General features: G+C 44.8%; 2 protein-coding genes across 3 annotated transcripts; both read left to right on the top strand.

The window, feature by feature from the left end:
* The first annotated feature begins 1,527 nt into the window (after positions 1–1,527).
* egr4 (early growth response 4) lies at positions 1,528–3,921 on the top strand. Its single transcript, XM_087839153.1, has 2 exons — positions 1,528–1,787; positions 1,912–3,921. Exons 1-2 carry the CDS (start codon positions 1,661–1,663, stop codon positions 3,084–3,086), a joined length of 1,302 nt encoding a protein of 433 aa, XP_087695279.1. The 5' UTR covers positions 1,528–1,660; the 3' UTR covers positions 3,087–3,921.
* Positions 3,922–7,028: 3,107 nt separating this feature from the next.
* On the top strand, positions 7,029–20,543 carry LOC102795637 (F-box only protein 41). 2 transcript variants are annotated; one of them, XM_087832456.1, is made up of 17 exons: positions 7,029–7,212; positions 8,755–8,923; positions 10,242–10,763; positions 10,845–10,924; positions 12,131–12,203; positions 14,015–14,245; positions 14,368–14,432; positions 14,515–14,670; positions 14,756–14,925; positions 15,063–15,286; positions 16,030–16,145; positions 16,591–16,743; positions 16,816–16,911; positions 17,099–17,217; positions 17,383–17,544; positions 17,632–17,747; positions 18,822–20,543. In XM_087832456.1, exons 2-17 carry the CDS (start codon positions 8,774–8,776, stop codon positions 18,882–18,884), a joined length of 2,496 nt encoding a protein of 831 aa, XP_087688582.1. In that variant the 5' UTR covers positions 7,029–7,212; positions 8,755–8,773; the 3' UTR covers positions 18,885–20,543. The 2 variants fall into 2 exon arrangements, with proteins under 2 accessions (XP_087688582.1, XP_006809625.2); XM_006809562.3 differs by lacking the exon at positions 7,029–7,212 and adding an exon at positions 8,510–8,585.
* The last annotated feature ends 227 nt before the right edge of the window (positions 20,544–20,770 follow it).

Here is a 20,770-nt window from a genome sequence, read left to right on the forward strand (position 1 = left end):
AAAAAAGCACCGAAAAAAAGCACCGAAATGTGCGCTGCTTTTCGGTCTGGTTACTACCGTTTATGACAGAACCGGTGCCATCATGGCACCGGATACCGGTACCCATCCCTACTGATGACCCTAACACTAACCACAAACAGAGGATGTAGTTTGGTCTTTGTAATCAGGGACAAGAGTCATAATGTTTTGACTGTCACACATCAAAAATTATTGATTGTGTTCTTCTAAAATCTCTCCCACATTGGCTCCCTGTTAAATCCAGAATTTAAAGTCCTGCTCCTCACATACAAGCTCTTTAATAATCAGACCCTGTCATATCTTCATGGAAATATATTGTCCCATTAGAGCACTTCACTCTTAGACTGCAGGCTTACTTGTTGTTCCTAGAGTAATAAAAAGTAGAATGACAGGCCTTCAGCTTTCAGGCTCCAGCTCCCAGACTGGGTTCAGCAGACAGACACTAGCTCTGCTTTTAAAATTAGGCTTCAAACTCTTATAGCAGAGGTCACTGATGTCCACTCGGAGCCTCTGGTTCATCCTTTAATGACTAAATTTAATTTTGAACCGAGGCAGACACTCACATGTGGACATTTCACACCCACGTAACTTCTGTGTGGAGCCGTAGAGTCCACTGGTCCTGCTGTGCTTTTATTTTATAAATGTGCACACACAGAAATGTGCACACCACCAACCAGCGCTCAAACAGAATCTTAATCAGCAGGGCATATGGGTAATTGATTCTATTTGTCCTCCTGTCTGTGACAGCTGAATCGAGGATGGATGGATGGATGCCTCCCTGTGCGCTGATATCACCTTCAGTATTTTAACGCTTTACTGTAGTTGTGATTGAGCTGCAGTCTGTGTGGCTTTATGTAGAAAAATGTACAAACAACATCAAATAAATAAAAATAATAATCTAAGTAAACTCTGCTCCTTTTACATAACGCATGCCCTGAATCTCCCTCATCTCCATGGAGACAACATCACCGCAGCTGAGCCAGAACGAGGCTGTGCAGGAATGTCACTAACATGTAATCATGCCACCCTCTCTCTTTATGTTTCCTCTGGGTGTCTCTCGACCCTTCTGCAGCACTGCGGACTGTGTTTACCTGCAGGTCTGAGCAGAGCAGCAGCCTCTTTGTCCTCAAAACAAACTTCACTGACACCGGTCACAGCCTCGGTCTCCCCGCGAGGCCAAATGCTCCTAACTTGGAGCTCCAGCTTCAAAAACAGCCCGCTCCTCTCCTCCTCCATCTCCTCCTCTGCTTGTGTAACTCCTGTCTTGCCGCAGTGGAGGAAACCCCTCTCTCCTATAGCTCTACGTCGCTCTGCCGCCTGTCCTTTTAAGGCATGGGGGATACCCGCCGTCACGGCCGGATGCTGCCCATATTTGGGCAGCTACGAAGCGTCGCGGCGGGGGGAATCCCTCGCGCCGGTGTCGACCAATAAGGCCCGGACGGGAGTTACCTAGGAGACGGAGAGTATAAAAGCGCAGGGAGCCCAGCATCCTCAGCATCTTCAGCATCCTCAGCCTCAGAGCGCGGACTAACCGACCCGCTCCGGATTAACCGCCGGATTATCGTTTTTAAAGGGAATCCCGGCAGCACGAGCCCAGCAGCTTTACGTTTTTACTGGATTTTTGTTTGTGATTCGTGTAAAAATGCTTCTGGAACGCGAGGACAGCTTCATGTCGGAGTTTGAGGACGCATGCAGCGCCTGGGTGGACAGTGTGGGCTCGAGCCTCAGCGACCCCGCGGACTCGGACGTGGGATCACCTTTCTGCCAAGGTGAGTGTGATAGAGCAGCTGTGCCAGATGTTTGCACCTGTGACTGATGTGTGACGAGGAGGCTGCCCGCTGATTATGCAATGACAGTAACGCCCCCTCTCTCCCTCCCTCTCTCTCTCTCCAGTTTTCTCTCCGGGCACCGACGCCTCTGACTCAGATTTCTTCTCCGACTTCAGCGACTGCTCCTCGGACACGCTCTCGCCCTCCCTCGGCTACACCGGCAGCTTTTTCGCGGAGCCGGAGGCGGCACCGGCGGGACTGAGCAGCACCGCAGACGCGATCCTCAACATGATCACAGAGATCGTGGGAATCTGCACAGAGATGGAGCAGCAGCAGCAGCAGCAGCCCGCCACCAACACCATCACCTCCACCACCTCTGCAGCCTCCAGCTTCGCCCCAGCACCTGTCCCGGACCTCCCTCCAACCCTGCCTGCCGCCCAGCAGCTGCCCTCCACCTCCGCTTCCCTGCCAGCTGTGGTCAAGAGCGAGTTTGTGGCTTCCAGTTGCAGCAGCGGGTGTGAGCCGCTCTCCACAGCCGGAAACGACGCACTGTACCCTTCCAGCGCGGACTCGCTTTTGCCGCTGTCAGCTCTGGAGCAACAGGTAGATGTGGCGGATCTAATCGACTCGCTGCTGAGCGCTGACGCCGCACAGGGAGACCTGAAGCCCGCATGCGAGGTGAAGCAGGAGCCGCTGGGGCTGGAGGACTGGCTGAAGAGCCTGTCCGCCGCTCCCGTTACCGGGGGAGATTCCGGCAGCTACGTCATCAACAGACCGCCGATAAAGACGGAGCTCGTGCAGAGCGGGAGCGACCTCCACTGCGCCCCCTCCTCCCTCCCCTCAACCCTCGACTCCCAGCTGCTCTCCTCCCTCCTGCAGGGCGTGTTCCCGATAGTCAACATCGGCGGCGTGCACGCGGCAGCAGCCCCCAAGCTGTCGCGCGGAGGCAGGCGAGCCCCCGCGAAGGGGGGGCCGAAGGCGAAGCCGTTCCCGTGCTCCGTGCAGGGCTGCGAGCGCCGCTTCTCGCGCTCCGACGAGCTCAACAGGCACGTGCGCATCCACACGGGACAGAAGCCGTTCCAGTGCACCATCTGCGCGCGCAGCTTCAGCCGCAGCGACCACCTGACCACGCACACGCGCACGCACACCGGAGAGAAGCCCTTCTCCTGCGACGTGTGCGGAAAGAGGTTCGCGCGCAGCGACGAGAGAAAAAGGCACGGGCGCGTGCATGTCAAGCAGCAGCTGCGCGCTCAGATGATGGCCGCCTACTCCCTGGCCCTGAACGCGCCTGGCGTCTAAAAGCGAAGAACAACAGCAGGCGAGCTCGCTCAGAGCTTCAGGATTTGAACCGTCGACCGGAAAGCGTCCGAGACACCTTTCCACATAACGTCACATCGTGGGCGATTTTGGCTGGACCCGAAAGAGGAGGAGGACGTGCCAGGCGTTTACAGGTGTTCGGGGGACTACCAAGTGCACGTTTTGGTTCCTCTCAGGGCGCATGCGCAAGCGTTGTCCTGCAGCTGGACTGTGAGCAGGGCCGCACAGGAGAGGGCTGTACCGCAGGTGCCACTGACGTGTTTCCTGTCTGCGCCCGTCTGCCTGCTTACTGTGGTGGACTGTTAAAGGAGCAGTCCGCTGCCCGCTGGGAGGTTTCTCCTGTAAAATACCAACCTGTGACTTTTCTGCATGAGGACGTGAAGAAATGTAGACGTCAGAATGTCGTGCTTTGTTTTGACTGCTATTTTTATGTGAACATCTTTATATTCGAGGAGTTCTATGTTTGTAAGATAGCTCTATTTTTCTAGATGGCTCGTCTACCTCTTCGTGTTTACAATCAGATTGTATATATTTCTAAAGATGAATGTGCTGCGATGTCACTCTTTCTTTTCTATGAGACTGATTATGAAACCAACGCCCGCGTCTTTGGACGCTGACTGAACTTTATATTACTGCGGGTGCAGGTCTGAGCTGCACCGGTGCATCGTGTTGTTTGTACTGTGACGGTGAAAAAAAAAAAAACTGAACACATACCAGCTCAGTGAGAGCTGAGCTCCAAGTAGCACACATGGCTGTGCAGGTTTACTGTTCCCTCGTTCTGCATGGAGGCTGCTGTCGCTGTCAATAAACAAACAAACAAAGAGTGAGCGTGTCCGACTAATTCTTCTGCTGCTTCATAACACAGCCCACAGGTTAGGGTCTAATTTATATGGGTCTGTGGGGGGGTTCAGGCTCTCTTCACTCAGAGGGGATATGAGGGGGCACTCTGTGTTTTTCTTTGATTTCCACACACTCACCAGGGCAGACACCCCTGATCTCAACCTCAACTTCTTTAATTATATTTAATCATTACTCATTTAAAAAGGAGGTTGAGTTTCAGCCCGGTCCTCTTATGTTTAACAGGCAGTTGTTCCTCCGTTGTTCTGCTATATCAGCATTTTTAAGTGTTATTAGCACAGACCTTCCCAAAGTGTAGGGGGCGCAGAACCATGGCAGGGGGGGCGCGGTATGAAAAGGAAAAAAAACAAAACGCTTGGACACTGCTAGCACAGGCGTCCACAGACTAGAAAAGACTAGAAAATATGGTGAAGCAAATCTTCCCTTTGGCTTCACCTGCACAAGTGCCGAGGTAGGTCTCCTCAGCAGGATTGGTTTTCCCTTCGTTGGGAGCAGCGCTGGGCTCTTCAAATCACAGACAAACAGTATCCCACATTCCTGATTTTTAGTTCACAAACACTTATTGTAATGACTAACTACTCCTGACATTTTGGACATGTTAGCTCTTCATACAGTAAAGTTACAAATAACATCAGGATGATCCTGCCACGATTTGTTCCCTCGGTTCAAATCACGGACAAACAGGATCCCACAGTTGTTTATGTTTTTAAACCCATTTTGCACAGAGAGGCATTTTTTGAAAAATGTATTGATAGCAATGTTGAATATTATTACACAGAAGAAGAAAAAACAACTACATGTAAAATAATCACATGGTGACCCCTCTGCCTTTGTAAATGGAGGGACAGTAACTGCCTATAAAACCTGAGGACAGTCAGATTAACAGTATTTTGTCTCTATCTGCCATTCTGCAATTCATCTCATGTAAACAATAAGTGGCGCACAGCGTGACGTTAAAGAGGCACATACCAGAGGAACTCTGTATTCCTCATCCACACGTAAACCGCAAAAAAGGAGTTTTAAAAAAATCTCAGTTTTCGATGATTCGAAACGTCGTTTACGTGTGGACGAAACAGCTGCGTTTTCAAAAATACCCGTGTAGCTGCGGACGCAGCGTAAAAGAGTTTGTAGTTTATTTTATTACTACTTGTCATTTATTGCAGTTTACTCGTATTTGCTTAATTGTTTACTAAATGCTTGAGGTGTGCAATTGAGCAAAATATGGGTGTGTGTGGTTGGAGGATGTGTTAGTGCTAATGTGTTAGTGCTAATGTGTTAGTGTGTGTGCGCGCGCGCGGGGGGGGGGGGGGGGGGGGCGCGAATGTTTTTCGTGTAAAACAAAGGGGGGCCCAGCAAAAAGAAGTTTGGGAACCACTGTATTAGCAGCCACTTAATACGATTAAGTCCACAATTCACACCAATTAAATGGTAATTATTATACCAACTTATCACCTTCATCTTCCTCATGACTTATTTATGCATCATCACTTCAGTCGTTCTCGGGTTTCTCCAGATTTCTCTGTTTTCCGTGCATCAACAGGTTTTTGTTGCAACACTTTTTTGAACAGTGAAGGTCATGTTGCTATGGGAACAGCAGTTTTACCCAGTCTTATTCTCTCTCCCACACACACAGACACACACAGGCACACACACACACACACACACACACACACACACTCATTTTCATATCTTCGTGAGGACGTCTCATTGACATAATGCTTTCCCTAGTCGCTTACCCTAACCATCAAAAATGAATACCTAAGCCTAACCCTCAGCCTAAACCTAAACATAACCAAATTGTAACCCTGATACTAAAACCAGACGTGTTTGGAAACACCTCACACATGTTTGCTTTCAGAGATCTTTGGCCTCCACCACAAACTAAATAGGATAAAAGCTTTTCCTGAAGGCCGCAGGATTCTGGCGCCCTCCAGTGGCCACCACATTATCACAGAAGGAGACAAAATAATACACTCATGCACAAAAGAATGTGTCAGAAAAAATGCCTTTTACACAGATTGCAAAACAGAGACCACCTAATATCCACAAACTTATAGTCTTGCTGTCTCTCTGTGGTCGGTGACAGGTCATATAGACTGCACAGGGAGCCATCTCATGATGAAATTTCAACATGATTACAGATTACAGAACAAAACTTCACACGGAGGAGTTTCAGTGATTCAAATGTCTTCATCCAGCAGGACTGTTCTGTGTTTGACATCCTGATCAGTTAATCAGTTCGACTGGGAAAACAGATCTCTTAATTGATTCTTTCTGCTTGTGGTTAGGGTTAAAGGTCAGACACTCTGTAGAGGAACTGGCTGGTGGCTGGAGCTATTACAGTGAAATCTGGGTAGTGATGATGATGATGATGGCAGGCTGCTGCTTATGTATAAAACACAGACATTTATTTCCAGTCTTATTAAAAGCGGCACTAAGCCCACACTGTCATTTCTGTGGTATGAAAAGTTCCCCCGGACAAATAGAAACACCAGCAGTGTCACTCTGGGAGAATAAAACTTGTCGGTGAAGCCAAATATACTCATTATAAAATAAACACTGTGTCACTGCACTCCTTCTACATTACACAAATGACTTTAATTAAGGATGTTTTGAGCTGGAAGACTCTGAAACATTCCCATGATGCTTGAAGTTGTTTTTTTCTTCCTCTATGGAGAGATGTTTTGGAGTACACGTGTCTCCTTGGTTACAGGGGTGAAGAAGTGGACTGATTCTCAGTTAAAAAAAGAAAAAGAAAAAAAAGTGGTCTGAACGCTGTGAGAATGACACAGTTTCCGTGACTTCCAAAGACACACTGAAGCCCGCACAGTGGATGTGTGTTAATGAATATCAAATTATCTACAGATCGCCTCGCGCGCGTCACCGTGTTCATGCTTTTATGTCCAATTCAGTCTAATCTGAACGATAAAAACACAAATGTGTGAAACCAGAGCGCCTTGGCAATCATGGCCCACATCACGCGTTCTCTACGTCAGCAGCTGCACGCACGCACACACGCACACACACACACACACACACACACACAGACACGCACACATTCGCTCCGTGTGCAATGCTGCTGCTGCTGCACGATAAAACGTGGTCGGTACCGGGATGATGGACCATCGATCCGAGGAGATGCGGGAAAGAAACCATGGCAACGGGATTTTGGGGCTGAGTGACGCAGGCGGTCGATAAGGGTGGGTTCAGGCAGCGCGAGGACCAGACATCCGCGGATCGATTGTCACAGGTACTGATAGGTGAACCGGGCGCGCTCGCGCGTGTGTGTGGCAGCACAGAAGCTGTCATCAGTCTCGATATTTCGGTAAGAACCCGAAGAGCAGCTCGTTCTCCTCACAGCTGCAGGCAGATGTTCGAATAATCAATCAGTTTCTGTCTGCGTGGCTCAACTTTTACGTTCTAACACCTGCTCGTGTAATAACTGTGAACGAGCCCGCAGCTGTAACAGCTGGACACAGAGTGGGCGGGCTGATTAATCAGTGAAATCCTGTTCAGTGTTCATACTTTATGCTGCAGGTCATTCGACAGTCTTTTCTTTGATTTGTGCTCAGGTCTCATTTTTTAAATTCTTAAATTAAAGTTTTCTCGTGTCACAAATCAAACTTTTCTATTTTTCATGTTTTTTTTTAATATATTTACATTTTATATTTTTTTCATCACAGAACTAATTTTACTTAATTTCTTATTTTGACCTTTCTTTGTAATGTAAGTATTATTTTATTTATATTTTAATTAATTAGACTGTTTTGCTTACCTTTTCACTTATTAGGTTAAACGTTTTAAGTTTTAATTTTCCAATTTTGATATTTTTGTGTCAAAATTTGACTCTTTAGTGGCATAATTTAGACTTTTTATGTCAAAATATCTCAAAATTCACTTGTTTCTTAGTGGTTAGTTCTTAAATGTATATTTTTCTTTCAGTTTCAGTTTTCATTTAAAAATGTTGCTGTATGTTTAAAGCTTTAATTTTTTTGATCACTTTTACTTTTTATCTCATGATTTTGATTTCGTGACTCAAACATTTTGGTTTGTTAAGCTGGTGTTGGTCTGAGTGACATAAATTTAATCATCAAAGGCCTCCACACCAATTTGTTTGTGAGTGTAAGGACATTCAGTAACTGCATAACTCCCTTAAAACAAATGTAAAAACTGAACTGTGAACAAACCCTCCTCTGTGGCACACAGAGGTGGAGCATGTGCTGCTTAAAGCACAAATCTGCTCTTCTTCTATATTTGTATAAGCTCTCAGGCGAGTTACTGTAATGCAGCAGCCCCTTGCTGTAGTCCGTACCAAATAAAAACTCCTGAATGAAACATGGAGGGCATGGAAAGAGGAAGAGGAGGCTGAAGTAGGCGAACACAGAGACTCCACGCCCCAGACGTTTCTTTCTTCCTGCTCATCCATGCGTGCTTAAATTCCTCTGCACGGGTCTGAGCAGCGGCGTGAAAGATTGCTGCCTCACAGAAACAAACACACACATGCGCCCCACTAACATCAGACCCAGCAGCTCGCCACAGGACACGCATGTGACGCTCCAGCATGGATCCGGCTTATCCGTGAAGAATGAATCACACACGTGTTCTGCTGTTTTTAATGTTCAGGTCTGAGCCTCGTTACATCTTCATCTGCATAGAATCAATTATGTAGAGCTCACACGCACTCTGACCCAGTTTTCACTCCGGTTTACTCTGTGTGTTTCTTCTTCTACTCTTACTATCTCTGTTGCAGTCTCTTTGTTGTTCCCTAATGAGCTCATATCTTTTCTTCCAGGTCTGCTTCCTCGTGAATCATGTCTTCCTCCTCGTCCTCCTCTTCTTCCACGGAGCTGCCCTACTTCTGTCCTCGCTGCGGGGATGGGTTTCGGTTCTCATCTGTAGCTGAGCTCCGGGCGCACCTGGTCAGCCGACACACCTACGAGACCCTGCTGGTGCTCTCCCAGGTAACCAAGCAAATGATCATTTTCACCACTGATTAACTGCTAAAGTACCTTTGTTGTGGAAGATTTCATGATATGTGACAAACTAAAGAGATTTGAGTTTACTGTCATGTGGAACAAAGAAATAATGTGTCCTCCCAGAGGCCACATCGTGGAAACGATTGGAATTTGGACACATAATAATGGATCTGATTGGGAAATCTGTCTGACATCACCCGGTGAATATGGAATATGGATGGAAAGCAGCTATACGGAGCTACAGAGACTCATTAGTTACTCTACATTAAAACAAATCGATGTTGTCTGTTTCATTTTTCAGCCTCTCAGATTTAAGATTTTCTCTGTTTCTATTTGACACCTGCTGGTAATGAAGCTAGCCAACAATACATGACTTTGGTAGCTTTAATTTCCTAGCAAACATGGTTGAATTCCCAACATAATCTGCCCGGTCATAACTGATCATGCTAGGACTGCAAAAATAAACCATAGATCGATGGATGTTCGTGCTGTTTTTGTGAGGTCGTGTCAGACCTTAGAAAGGGAAAAAAACTGACCAGATTATTGCAACGATTATTGCGGCATTGTCTGACAGTTAATCTGGTTAGTGCATGGTTTGTGAATAGAAACAAACGCAGGCTTTTATTTTTATTTTTCTAAATAATTAAGACTTAAGCTGTTTAGATTTATGTGAATTCTGTCAAGCATCACCTCTCTGATCCTCATGTCAGCATCATAAACTCAGGGATGTAACTAATATTGTGAGTTTGAGACACCCATGAAATTTATACCAGTGCTATTCGTTTCTTCTCCTTCATTTTATTGAGAATATTTGAGTTCTTTGCATTCTAAAAGCGGTGCAGGACACATTTGAAGACAGCGAGACAGTGGTGGTAGGAGTGGCAGGTGGGTGGAACCACATTAGGGTTTGGCTTTACCCCCCCTTATTTAGAGGTATGATAGACAGGTAGAGGAAGATAGAGGAAGTCAGACGGGAGTCTCTGTGGACTCTGATGTTTGCAGATGACACTGTGTTCTATAGTTTGAGCAGGGAGAGGTGGAGGTATGCTCTGGAGAGGAAAAGATGGTGAAGGTGAGTCAACCATTCAAAGCAACAGACAGGTAGGGTGGAGTGGGGGGAGAGTGTCAGGGGTAATTTGTGAATAAACGATAGCAGCAAGAGTGAAAGGAAGATTTACAGGATGGTTTGGAGACCATTGAGACGATCCAGATCTTCCACCTGTAACTAATTCATTTTTTTTAATGTGACCAGCCCTTGAACTGCGTTACCAGTGCCAGTATTAACTTTGTCTTAATGTTTCAGGCTCGGGTCAGAAGCTCCAGAACCAGTTCTCTCCTCCCACTCCCTAGCCCAGCTGTATCCCAAAGTCAGAGCACTTCTCTGGACATGGAACATCAAAGCCTGCCCCTGCCACTGGCCTGCTTGGATCTCGCCTCATCATCTGCCTCCGTCCAACTGCTCAGGGAGATGTTCGGTGCTTCAGATTGCCCTCTGCCTTCCTCTACGGTACATTCAGAAGGCCCCTCCACTGCTCTGGCCCTTCCTGGATCTGTGGATCTTTTTGCTGGGAAGAACCTTGGAGAGGTGAGGGTCCAGCTAGGCTTGGTGGAGATTGGGCTGGAGGAGCGACTGGGGCTCGGGCTGGATCATAAAATCGCCCGGACTTTCGCGGAGGTTGAGGAGAGGGTGAACCGACGCATGGCCCGACTGAAAGTGGAGCTACAGAGGAGAGAGATGGAGCTACAGCGGGCGAGGCGAGACAAGGAACGACTCAGGAGTGAGAAACAGGAAGTGGAAGAGAAAGCAGCCTACCTGTCCCGACAGGTGGGTGGGGCTTTAAGCAATGTTTTAAACACGATTTCGAAGTCGCTATATATTCACAGTCCTATTTTTGTATTCTTTCAGGTCTCAGCTGCTATGGAGATGATGGAGAAATTAAAGAAAGATCTTACAGGGAAAGAGAAGGAGCTCAGCAAACGACAACAGTCAGTATCTGGAAGTTTTGTGGATAAAACTGTGTTTTCAGGATTTATTTTCCCTCTTTTTATGGAACAAACAAGAAATTTTTTTAGATTAAAGTTTTCTTCATTGCACCATTGTTATTATTCATTTATGATCAGCCACTTTTCTATGTTCTATGGACTAGTCAACACAATAACAATGGTAAAAAGTTTAACATGTTCGCGTATTTATTTTAAACAGTGTACATTTTTTAACTTGTTCTGTAAATAAACAAGGTTGAAAAGACTAAACAGCAGTTTAGGGCTGCAGTTCCCCTATTGTCCACTTGGGGCAGGGTGTAAAAGTAAATGAGTGCCCATAGACTTCCATGTTAAATTTTCCAACTTTACAGCAGAAATAAACATGTCTGCAGCCTGCTACAAAACCAGTTTCTGTTGGGTGTTTTAATTTGTTTATATCACACCTTTTATTTTGTATGAAGGACTAAAGTTTGGAGTCCCTTTGGATTTATCACCAATAAAATGACCAAGATATCCATAAATTCTTCTGAAAATGATGTGTAGCGCTTACCTAAATCTTACCAAGCTTTAAGGTTTCCTCTAGTACTACACTCATCACGTAACAGATCTCCAAGCACTGCAGGCAGCAACTGCTGAGGTTGTTTTTGGCTAATTTTACTCAGCCCTCAGTGGCAAACTTGAACTCTGGTGTAGAATGTAAGGGAAGTATGTGGAGCTGAATGGGGTCAGATTTAAATACCAAGTAGGAAGTGCTTTGGGCGTTAAAATCTTTTGCACTCGTATCCTCTGGCAGCAGTAGATGCAGTGTGGCAGAATTTGTCGTGTGGTCAGTTTTTGTTTGTGGGAAATGAATCACTAATAGCAGAAGCAAACAGCATGTAATGTAATATCATGAAACTACAGCGCGCTGAGCACAGAAACACGGTGCACAGGCAGAGGACACGTCATGTTTAATCTGCCTCACTCTGTGTTTCTCTCTGTCTCACACACACACACACACACACACACACACACACACACACAAACTGCTGCGGTTTGCTGGGATGATAAATGTAAGATGACAATGAGGCAGAGCAGCCCGAGGGTGTGTATTTTTGGGAGGTCACTCGGTTTGTTTTGCGTGTTTTTTGTGTCGTCTATCTTATTTAACTTATTTATCATTTGGGTCACTGAATAATGTGTACATTCTGAACTGTGTGTGTTTTGCAGGGAGATGGTGGACATTGAGCATTTTTTGAGGGAGACGGCAGAGAAAGAGGCCGAAGCCAAATCCAGGCTGCAGGTGATGCAGGAGATCTTCTGTTGTTGGTTCTTTTGTAATTAAACTCTTGGTGGTTTATTTTGATTTGTTTGACAAGAGCAATGCGTGAGATTAATCTGACTCAGCTCACACAGGGTAACCTGACAGTTTTTATAGTGGGGTTGGCCAAGATGAGGCTGTTATTTACACATGAAACTACGTATTGGAGGGGGGCAAGTATGCAGCATGTGCACTCGTCTATGAAATAATCCTTTGTCATTCAAAACCTGTAAAGTGTTATATTATACTTTATATTTTAACTTAACCTTTTCTTCCCACATAGTTTGATTAGATTTTTAGATTAGAGTTTGGGTCAAAATCATAGAGTTCATGTACAAGAACGTGTTCAGATTCCAGAGAGAAAATAAAGGACACTGGAGTTAATATACAAAAAGCGAGCTTTTGTTGGCAACTTAAGAAAACTCCTGCAAAATGCACAGATGTTAATTCTATTGCAAGTAAAATACGTAAGTATCTGTCATAGGACTCCTTTCAGGCCTTAGTGTCATCCACGCTGTTTAGTCTGTGGGCCCACAAACACTGTTGTCACTCAAACTAGAACAATTTTAAACAATTTTAAAACACATCCACTGAAATTGGATCTTAACTCACACTGAGTTAAGAGACCCACAATGAACATGAGGAACACGGGGGTGCACATGCAGCGCAAACAAGAAATTTAACTGACACGGGTGCAGATAACAGCGCACACACACAGTGAAACTAATGCGAGTGGCGTGAACAATCACAAAGGAAGGAAAACTACAAGACATTCACAAAAATACCCAAAATATTCGATTTCAATAACAAACCCAAAAGTGACTCATCAAACATGCTCTAAGGCAAACCCTGCCTTGTTTGCCTCGTCCTCTTCCCCTACTACAGCTTTCCAGCCAGTCCTGGGTCTGTCCCAGAGCCTCCTCTCAGTTGGACATGCCCAAAACACCTCACCCAGAAGGGTCCCAGGAGGCATCCGAGTCGAAGGCTAACTCAGTGTGGAGGAGTAGCGGCTCTACTCAAAGTACCAACCAAATGGCAGAGACCCTAAACCTCATTCTTTCTGTCACTACCCAGATCCTGTGGCCACATGTGAGGGTGGTAATGTAAAACAACAGCTTTACTTTCATGCTCAGCTCTCTTTTCACCACATCAGACCGGTACAGGGTCTGCATCAATGCCACACCAGTCTATTCATCAATCTCCTGCTGCTTTCTTCTCTCACCCATTAACGAGACCCCGAGATACTTGAACTCTTCCACTTGGGGTAGCGACTCATTTCCAACCTTGGCCTCAGACTTTGAGGTCCAATTTCCTGATCCATGCTGGAGCTCATTGCTCAATAAAGCCATCAGAACCAGACTGTCCAGAAATGTCCTGGTGAAGTCCAAAAGCCACTGAGCACAAGTCTGTCTTATTGCCTTGGGCAAACGCCCACATATTCTTGAATATCCTTGAGAAGAGCTGGTCCAGTGCTTCCTGAGGATGAAAACCTCATTGTTCTTCCTGAAGTGTAACTAAAGACAGCCTCTCTTCTCAAGGACATTGGCTGCTGGCGATGCTAAGGACTGTAGAGCTGGAATGAGATATTCCACTCAATTCAGTTTTCTTTAGTCATGTCTTGGTGCTTCATAGTGTAAGAGAACCTCTTACAACTTCATGCTAGTTCATGATTGTGGGGTGTGTTAGTAATTCCTATCAAAAACCTTTGGTATTCAGATGCAGCTTACAGTAAATATACAGAAGTCGGCAAATCGGATAAAATCTTTCTGTTGTGGTGCTTTGCTTGATTACAGATGTTCATTGAGACACTGCTGGAGCGAGCAGATCACGCAGAGAGACGGCTCCTGATGCTTGGCTCGCACGAACATCGCAACCTCTCCCCAGACAGTGACGGGTACGCATACACCGAGCCCTATGTGCTCACTGAGGTTTACGAACCTACACGGAGCCAAGGGGGACGCAGTCTGGATGGCAGCACTGATGACATCATTGCAAATAAGATGCAGGAAACCATTGGAAACAGGGTGGGAAATACAAACGAACATCTTTGATTAAAGTATTCATGAGAGTATGTATTGTCTATAGAGAGGAGCAGGACCTGGATTTGTTAGGTCTCACTCAACATTTCCTCATCCTGCTCTTCCAGAGGAGTTATAGCGTGTCGAGCTCCTACAGGCTGGGAGAGCAGCTGCATGGACACCATCGCTACAGGTACCTGAACACACCTGACTCTTTTAAAGAGTTTACAGTGTCAGTGAAACGCTCACACCTCCTCTCGGTTTCTGTCATCAAGTGGTCTGGCTGGACGAATGCGAACCTCGTCTCTGGGTTCGGGAGGTTGGAACTGCGAGGCGGCATCAACCCATCTCCATCTGAATCCCTACGCCCAACCCTGGACTCAACGAGAGAGAGGAGAAGGAGGAGAAGATGGGAGGAGGGAGAGGTTCTGGTATGCAGATGTTTGTTTTGTGACTTTTATTTTGAACGGGGCTTAAAATTTTAAAGAGCAAGTCTTTCTTCTGCTGTGATTTCAGGGCTGCGGAAGAGGGATGGGGGAGAACGTGGAAGAAAAGAAACTTTCGTCACCATAGCACCGAGGAGGAAGACGAGGAGGAAGAGGAGGAAGATGAGGAAGATGAGGAACTGTGGACCAGTGCTGAGATGAGGAGACTCATCTTTGCCAGGACACACACACCTGGATCAGGTATATAATTTCTGCCCATCATTCCTGTGGTCTTTCTTTTCCCCTCTGGCTGTTACAGGCTGCTTTAATGCAACACTTCCTGTGGCTGCTTCACAATAAAAGCTTCTGCCTTTCATTACTCTGCTCTCCTGACCCAGATACCCCCTCTTCCATCCGCTCCACACCCTCCCGTTGCTTTGGTGACAGACAGCTGGTAGCAGACACCCTGCGGCTGAGGGCGGGCCTTTTTTGCATCTTCCCATATTTGGACGTGCGCTCAATGCTGCTTGCAGCCGAGGTGTGCTCTGATTGGCGGTTCGTTGCCAGGCACCCTGCTGTTTGGACACGCCTCCAGCTGGAGAATGCCAGAGTGTCTACAGAGGTATCGAAGTCCTCATCATCTTCAAATAGTTACTAATGTCATCCTCTTATAGCTGTCCCTGATAATCTGCTGGCCATGTAACATTTAACATGTGACAGTCATGGTGACAGTGTAGGGTGGAGGGAATAAGGCCCCACTCACACAGGTTTAGAAACTAGTCAGTGACGCCCTGGCAACCACTGGTTGCTAGGGGAAAATGTGTATTGTGCATGTTCGCAAAAACATACATGTGATTGCTTTAGTCACTAGCAGAACGCCACTTTGCATGAAAGAAACTGAAAACTGCAACACTAACCACTTCCTGCTTTCAGTTTGGGTATTTCCATCCAAACTTAAGCTTGGCTGGTTGGTTTTCTTTTTTGACTTCATACTTGAAATTTGTTTTTTTCCATAATTTTAGCCTTGCGATTACAAGATGGAGCATAGTAGCTTCAACAGAAAGATAAAAGAAAGAGCAGCATCTATACAAAATAAATATGTGTTTGCTTTTTGTCTCAGTTTTAAAATTGTTGCTAATTTAAAACTGTGTTCACACATAGAAACCTTAATATGGCAGAATATTCTTTATTCAGTAATACTCCAAAATCTGATTTTTATTCAATAAACAGTTACTGTCTCGTAGTATTAAACTGTGTGGCAGAGTCACTACATGAAAGATGTTGTCAGGGGAAAAATGCAGGAATTACTAGGTTTATACTTTAAAATGTTTATTTCACATTTAAAATGTGTTTCTTTGTGTGTAGTTCCTGACGACGCTGTCACAGTGGTGCACTCAAACTCAGGCCGTGGTGCTCAGCAACCTGAAGCCTCGAAGTCGTCGAGCCAACGAGACGCGAGAGGATTACCACAGAAACATACGGTAAATTAAACTCACAAAGGTTTGACTTTCTGTACATCTGACGGCCCTGGTTGTAGCCCAAGCATAGGTTAAGTCTTTAATGTTACTGGCTAGCCAAAATGTCCAGACGGTGATGATTTAAACCAAAAATAACCACTGAGTCAAGCCCTCATTCAAACCTAATCATTTACATTTTGAGGATTAATTTTTGTCCCCACAGTGTGACTGTGTGAGTTGCCCCCACACACACACCGCTCTCAAGGATTAATGCTGCTACCGAGGAAATGTACAAGCTTTTCTTATCTTTTTGAAATGCATGTTGTCATGGTAACGCAGCTGCTATCTGATTGGTCAGTGCTCAGTGCATTAACAGGTTTCTGAGACGTTCGTTACAAGAGAAGAAAGCTGTCCTCTGAGTGCACAGTGGGTACTGTAGTTGGCATACGTCTATTTGTGTGTCAATCAGAGGGAGTGTGGAGCCTGGGGTGGAGGCCCTGCTGCGGTCAGCAGGGGGCAGCTTGCTCCACCTGTCTATCTCTCAGTGTCCCCACATCCTCACCGATAGGACCCTGTGGCTGGCCAGCTGCTACAGCAGGAACCTGCAGATGCTCACATACAGGTAAGACTGTTTACCTGTCCCCTTCTTCACCTGTCTGTCCGCTTACTCGACTGTCTGTCTGGTCATCTGCAGGAGTTCATCAGATCCTCTCGGTCAGGAGGTTCTCTGGGCTTTGGGTGCTGGATGCAGGAGCATCACCAGCCTGCAGGTGGCGCCTGCTCATCCCTGGTTAGTACACACACACAGTCCACTGTGATAGCTCCATACTGAAAAACAACAAACCTGTTTCCCTTTTTCTAAAAAAAAAAAAAAAATTCCTGTCCTGTCTGCTGTGAATCCAGTCTACAGTGCAGGAACAAATGAGCAGATTTGAGTCACCTTGACACCAGTCTTTTTCTCTCTTCAATATTTCCAGCCAACAGCCAACTCGTTTTGGTAACCGCTGCTTGCAGACAATTGGCCGTTGCTGGCCACACCTCCGCTCTCTCAGTGTGGGCGGAGCTGGCTGTGGGACTCAGGGGTTGGTTGCTGCTGGTCAGTGAAAAATATGGTTATTGACATTTTTGTTTCATCTCCTACATGCTTGTACAAATGAAATCCGTAATAACTGTAAAGTTACAGTTTATTTTGGTGTAAAAATACAATGCATTATACCATTAGCTGTGTGTGGTTTTTTGTTGTTGTGTGTTTTGTGTGCAGTACGCAACTGTGCTCAGCTACAGGTGCTGGAGTTGGAGCGTATTACTGACCTCGGCCTGCAGGCGGCGACAGAGCTGTGTAAGGCTGGACTGAAGAAGAACCTGCAGACGTTGATCTTGACACACACGCCCGTGAGCGGTCAGGCCATCCTGCACTTCCACAGTGAGTCTCTGTAACTGAAGGGAACACAGAAATGTGAGATTATTATTAATCAATGATTGCTGATGACTCCTCTGTGTACCTGTGCAGGTGAGTGTGAGAACATCAGGTCAATCGTTGTCGAGGTCTCTGCGTCAGATTACTTTGAAGAACCGGACACTGAGGAAGCACAACATCTGTTTGGAGAGATTCTCAGTACACTGAAGGTGAGTTATAAATACTGCTCTTTGATTGGCTGTCAGGAGAAGCAAACAAACATTTATTTCAATGTAAAGTGTGCACTGAGACAAAATAAGACTGGGCTTATGGACAGGGCGCTAAATCAGCTGCTCCTCAGCAGGCTCCACAAATATGGGCAATCACTTGAGGAACTACAAAAAAGCCAAGTATAAGACAAAGAAGGATTATTTTTAACTGTGAATCATGAAAAGCTCATCTAGAATAAAATGTGGAACAGTAAATGAGCAGAATAGTTCCCCTCAAATGTACTTCACTTATGTTTAACATGAAACATTAAAACATCAAATAAAACACAAATATAAACAAGAGTAGCTCACATTTGCTGCTTCTCCCACAAGTTCCTGACACTGCCCCCTGGTGACTGTACATAGCTACAACATGGGTCTGCAAAGCTCGGGTTTGACTTGGGTTTGATGCTTTTCTTGGAATGATGTGCCTGAGATGTGCCAGTCATAAATAAACCCTGCTCTGAATTGCTCAAATTAAGACAAAAACCCTTTGGTCACTATCGGCTTCATGAATACTTAATAAATCATCACAAACATCACAAACAACTGACATCACTGACAGTCACTTTACAACTTGCTTTGTTTTTAGAACTGCAGAAGCAGTTCTACAAGTTTTTCAAGCTCTCAAAATACCTCTGCAAGTGTGCTTTCAACAAGCAGAGTGCATCAGTTCACTCTGCACTCGTGTGATTTTCGGACATTTGTGATAAAGTGTCTACAGACAGAAACCCTCTGATTCAGTACAGGATACATCCGTATAACGGTGCAGGCATACAAATCTGTACAAATGCAATCCCACAACGTCAGACTCAGTGGTCAGAACATGCTTGTACTACTTAACCACAATGTTTTTGTATTTTCCTTTAAATCTGTAAATGGTCATGGTTGGATTTACCAAGGATCTAATTTCCTGGAAATAAACCCAACTCTGGACGACTTAACTGGAGAGGAAGTTTTTTTAGGTCAGCTTTAAAACTCAGAGAGACTTTAAGCACAGTCCACCTTCATGTTGTCATTTTTGTGCCCCTTCAGGTTCTTCAGACGCGTCCTGGTGTGAGTGACGTCCTGCGAGTTAAAGCCGACAGTTTCTCCTGACCTCAGCGCAAACTGCTTTCTTTTATACGTGAGAACGTCTAAATCTGGGTTTTGTTTTTTGTTTTTTTACCTGAAGCCATTAATCTTTCCCTGAACTAATGTGTGCAATATTTACTACACACTGGCCCAAACTGAAACTGTTTTTTAAGGAAATAGGCTACCTGTAGCTTGATTTATTTAAAAAAAAAAAAAAAAAGAATAAAAGGTATTTAATGTGTTTTTAGGAATTTAGGCTAAAATAAACCATACTTATCCCTTAATGTCTGTGCTAAACCCATGCAAAGCAGTCAAGTCCCATGGCGTCAAATACTGCCACTCTATCTGATGCTGCTGTTGTCCTATTGATAGGTTTCCTTTGGCTTCATTGTCCTGACATATCTAACAGTCCTCTTTTAAAGCTACTTATTTCAAAAATAGTTTAAATCCTTCAAAATCAAATTAAAGCTGAAAAGCTCAACAGAACTAAACACTGTGTTAAAGAAAAAGCAGTAGTTTGGTGTAATACCACTGTATACCCAAAGAAAGTGCAGCGACTCAGTGGAGACTTTTTTAACCAGAAAAATGATTAAAGTTATATGAGAAAAAAACCTCTCAAGGAGATTGGGGCTGCTAAAAAGAAATTAGTTAGCTGTAGGCACGGAAAACTACTTGGTCAAGTTTGTTTTTGTTTTTTTGTTCAATAAGTATGGCCTTATGTTAAAAACTTTTGTTTAAATGGCATGATACGAAAGGGCCCTTCACAAGCGTCGATACATGAAGAACAAACACCACTTGTCATTTTATCTTTGAGATGCCACTGGCTAAGAAACATGGCAGTATTTGGAACTCTTAGAATGAGACTGAGACTTTTATTATTATGAACAGCTTCTAACATTAAAAATAAGACTTAAAATAATTGTATGAGTCACTCATTGAGTGAAATGAGAAGGCAAGACCTCAAACTAAAATCTTGATCCTTTAACTTTTTACTTAAAAGTGTGAATAAGAACTTTTTCTACCATAGTGACCTCTTTTTTAGCACTCTTTCTCCTCACGAATCTTAGAGCCCTTTAACTTTTATTCATCTCTTCTATTTTTGCAATAACTCAGACCTCAGCAAAGTTGAGGCACCTCTAATAAACCTTTATTTACCCTCATCAAACAGAACATCGTTGTTCCGCAAAAAAGAGCCATACTTGTATTGAAGTAATCGTAACCTTTAGTCTTACCTCAAGTTTTAACAGAACCCTTGTTCATTATTTTTACCTTAAATATAAGCACAAGAACACACATATGCACAAAGATTTTTTGCACAAGCAAGCAGGGCGCATTGAATTATGCCCCAAAGATATCAGTCGAGCAATCATTGAACCAACCTGTCAGTGAGAACTGCAGATGTGTTGATAAAAAAAATGTCTTTTAGCAACCCCTAGAAGCTGCAGATGCTACCTGTGTGGTTTCCCCATCAATAAATCACTTCCTCATCAGGTTTGTGTCTCCTCTTGATTAATTATGTTATAAAACAATCAAGATATGTTCGTCTTCTACAATCAAAGGTTTCTGTTTCTAATGTTGGACTGGAATCTACTGTTCCTAAATGTGCCCTATGCAATGCTTTGTCACATGTGAAACACTTTGTATTTCCACTTAGAAATAAAAATGTTCCTTGAGTCTCTCAGTTACCTCAAACAGCCTTTGGACTCATTCCTGTCTGATGAATGTGAGATGGAAATCTAAAGGATGTGACGTTTGAACACAAAAATAAAACCTGATGTAGGGCTGCACACAGGATTTAGGCCCCAGTCGCACAGGCTTAACGATCAGGGGTTGTGAGGGCAAATTGTTTGCAATCGACCCCTGAGAAGTCGTGGCTCAGTGTTTGTGGACTCAGTCATTTGGGGATTTTT

Source organism: Neolamprologus brichardi, chromosome 3, assembly GCF_056152115.1.
Source record: "Neolamprologus brichardi isolate AB-2024 chromosome 3, ASM5615211v1, whole genome shotgun sequence".
Taxonomy (NCBI): domain Eukaryota; kingdom Metazoa; phylum Chordata; class Actinopteri; order Cichliformes; family Cichlidae; genus Neolamprologus; species Neolamprologus brichardi.

Coding starts and splice junctions, on each gene's coding strand:
- egr4 (XM_087839153.1), top strand. CDS start 1,661: ATGCTTCTGGAACGCGAGGACAGCTTCATGTCGGAGTTTGAGGACGCA. Junction 1,788..1,911: donor GGGATCACCTTTCTGCCAAG/GTGAGTGTGATA, acceptor CTCTCTCTCCAG/TTTTCTCTCCGGGCACCGAC.
- LOC102795637 (XM_087832456.1), top strand. CDS start 8,774: ATGTCTTCCTCCTCGTCCTCCTCTTCTTCCACGGAGCTGCCCTACTTC. Junction 8,924..10,241: donor CCCTGCTGGTGCTCTCCCAG/GTAACCAAGCAA, acceptor TTAATGTTTCAG/GCTCGGGTCAGAAGCTCCAG. Junction 12,204..14,014: donor AAGCCAAATCCAGGCTGCAG/GTGATGCAGGAG, acceptor GCTTGATTACAG/ATGTTCATTGAGACACTGCT.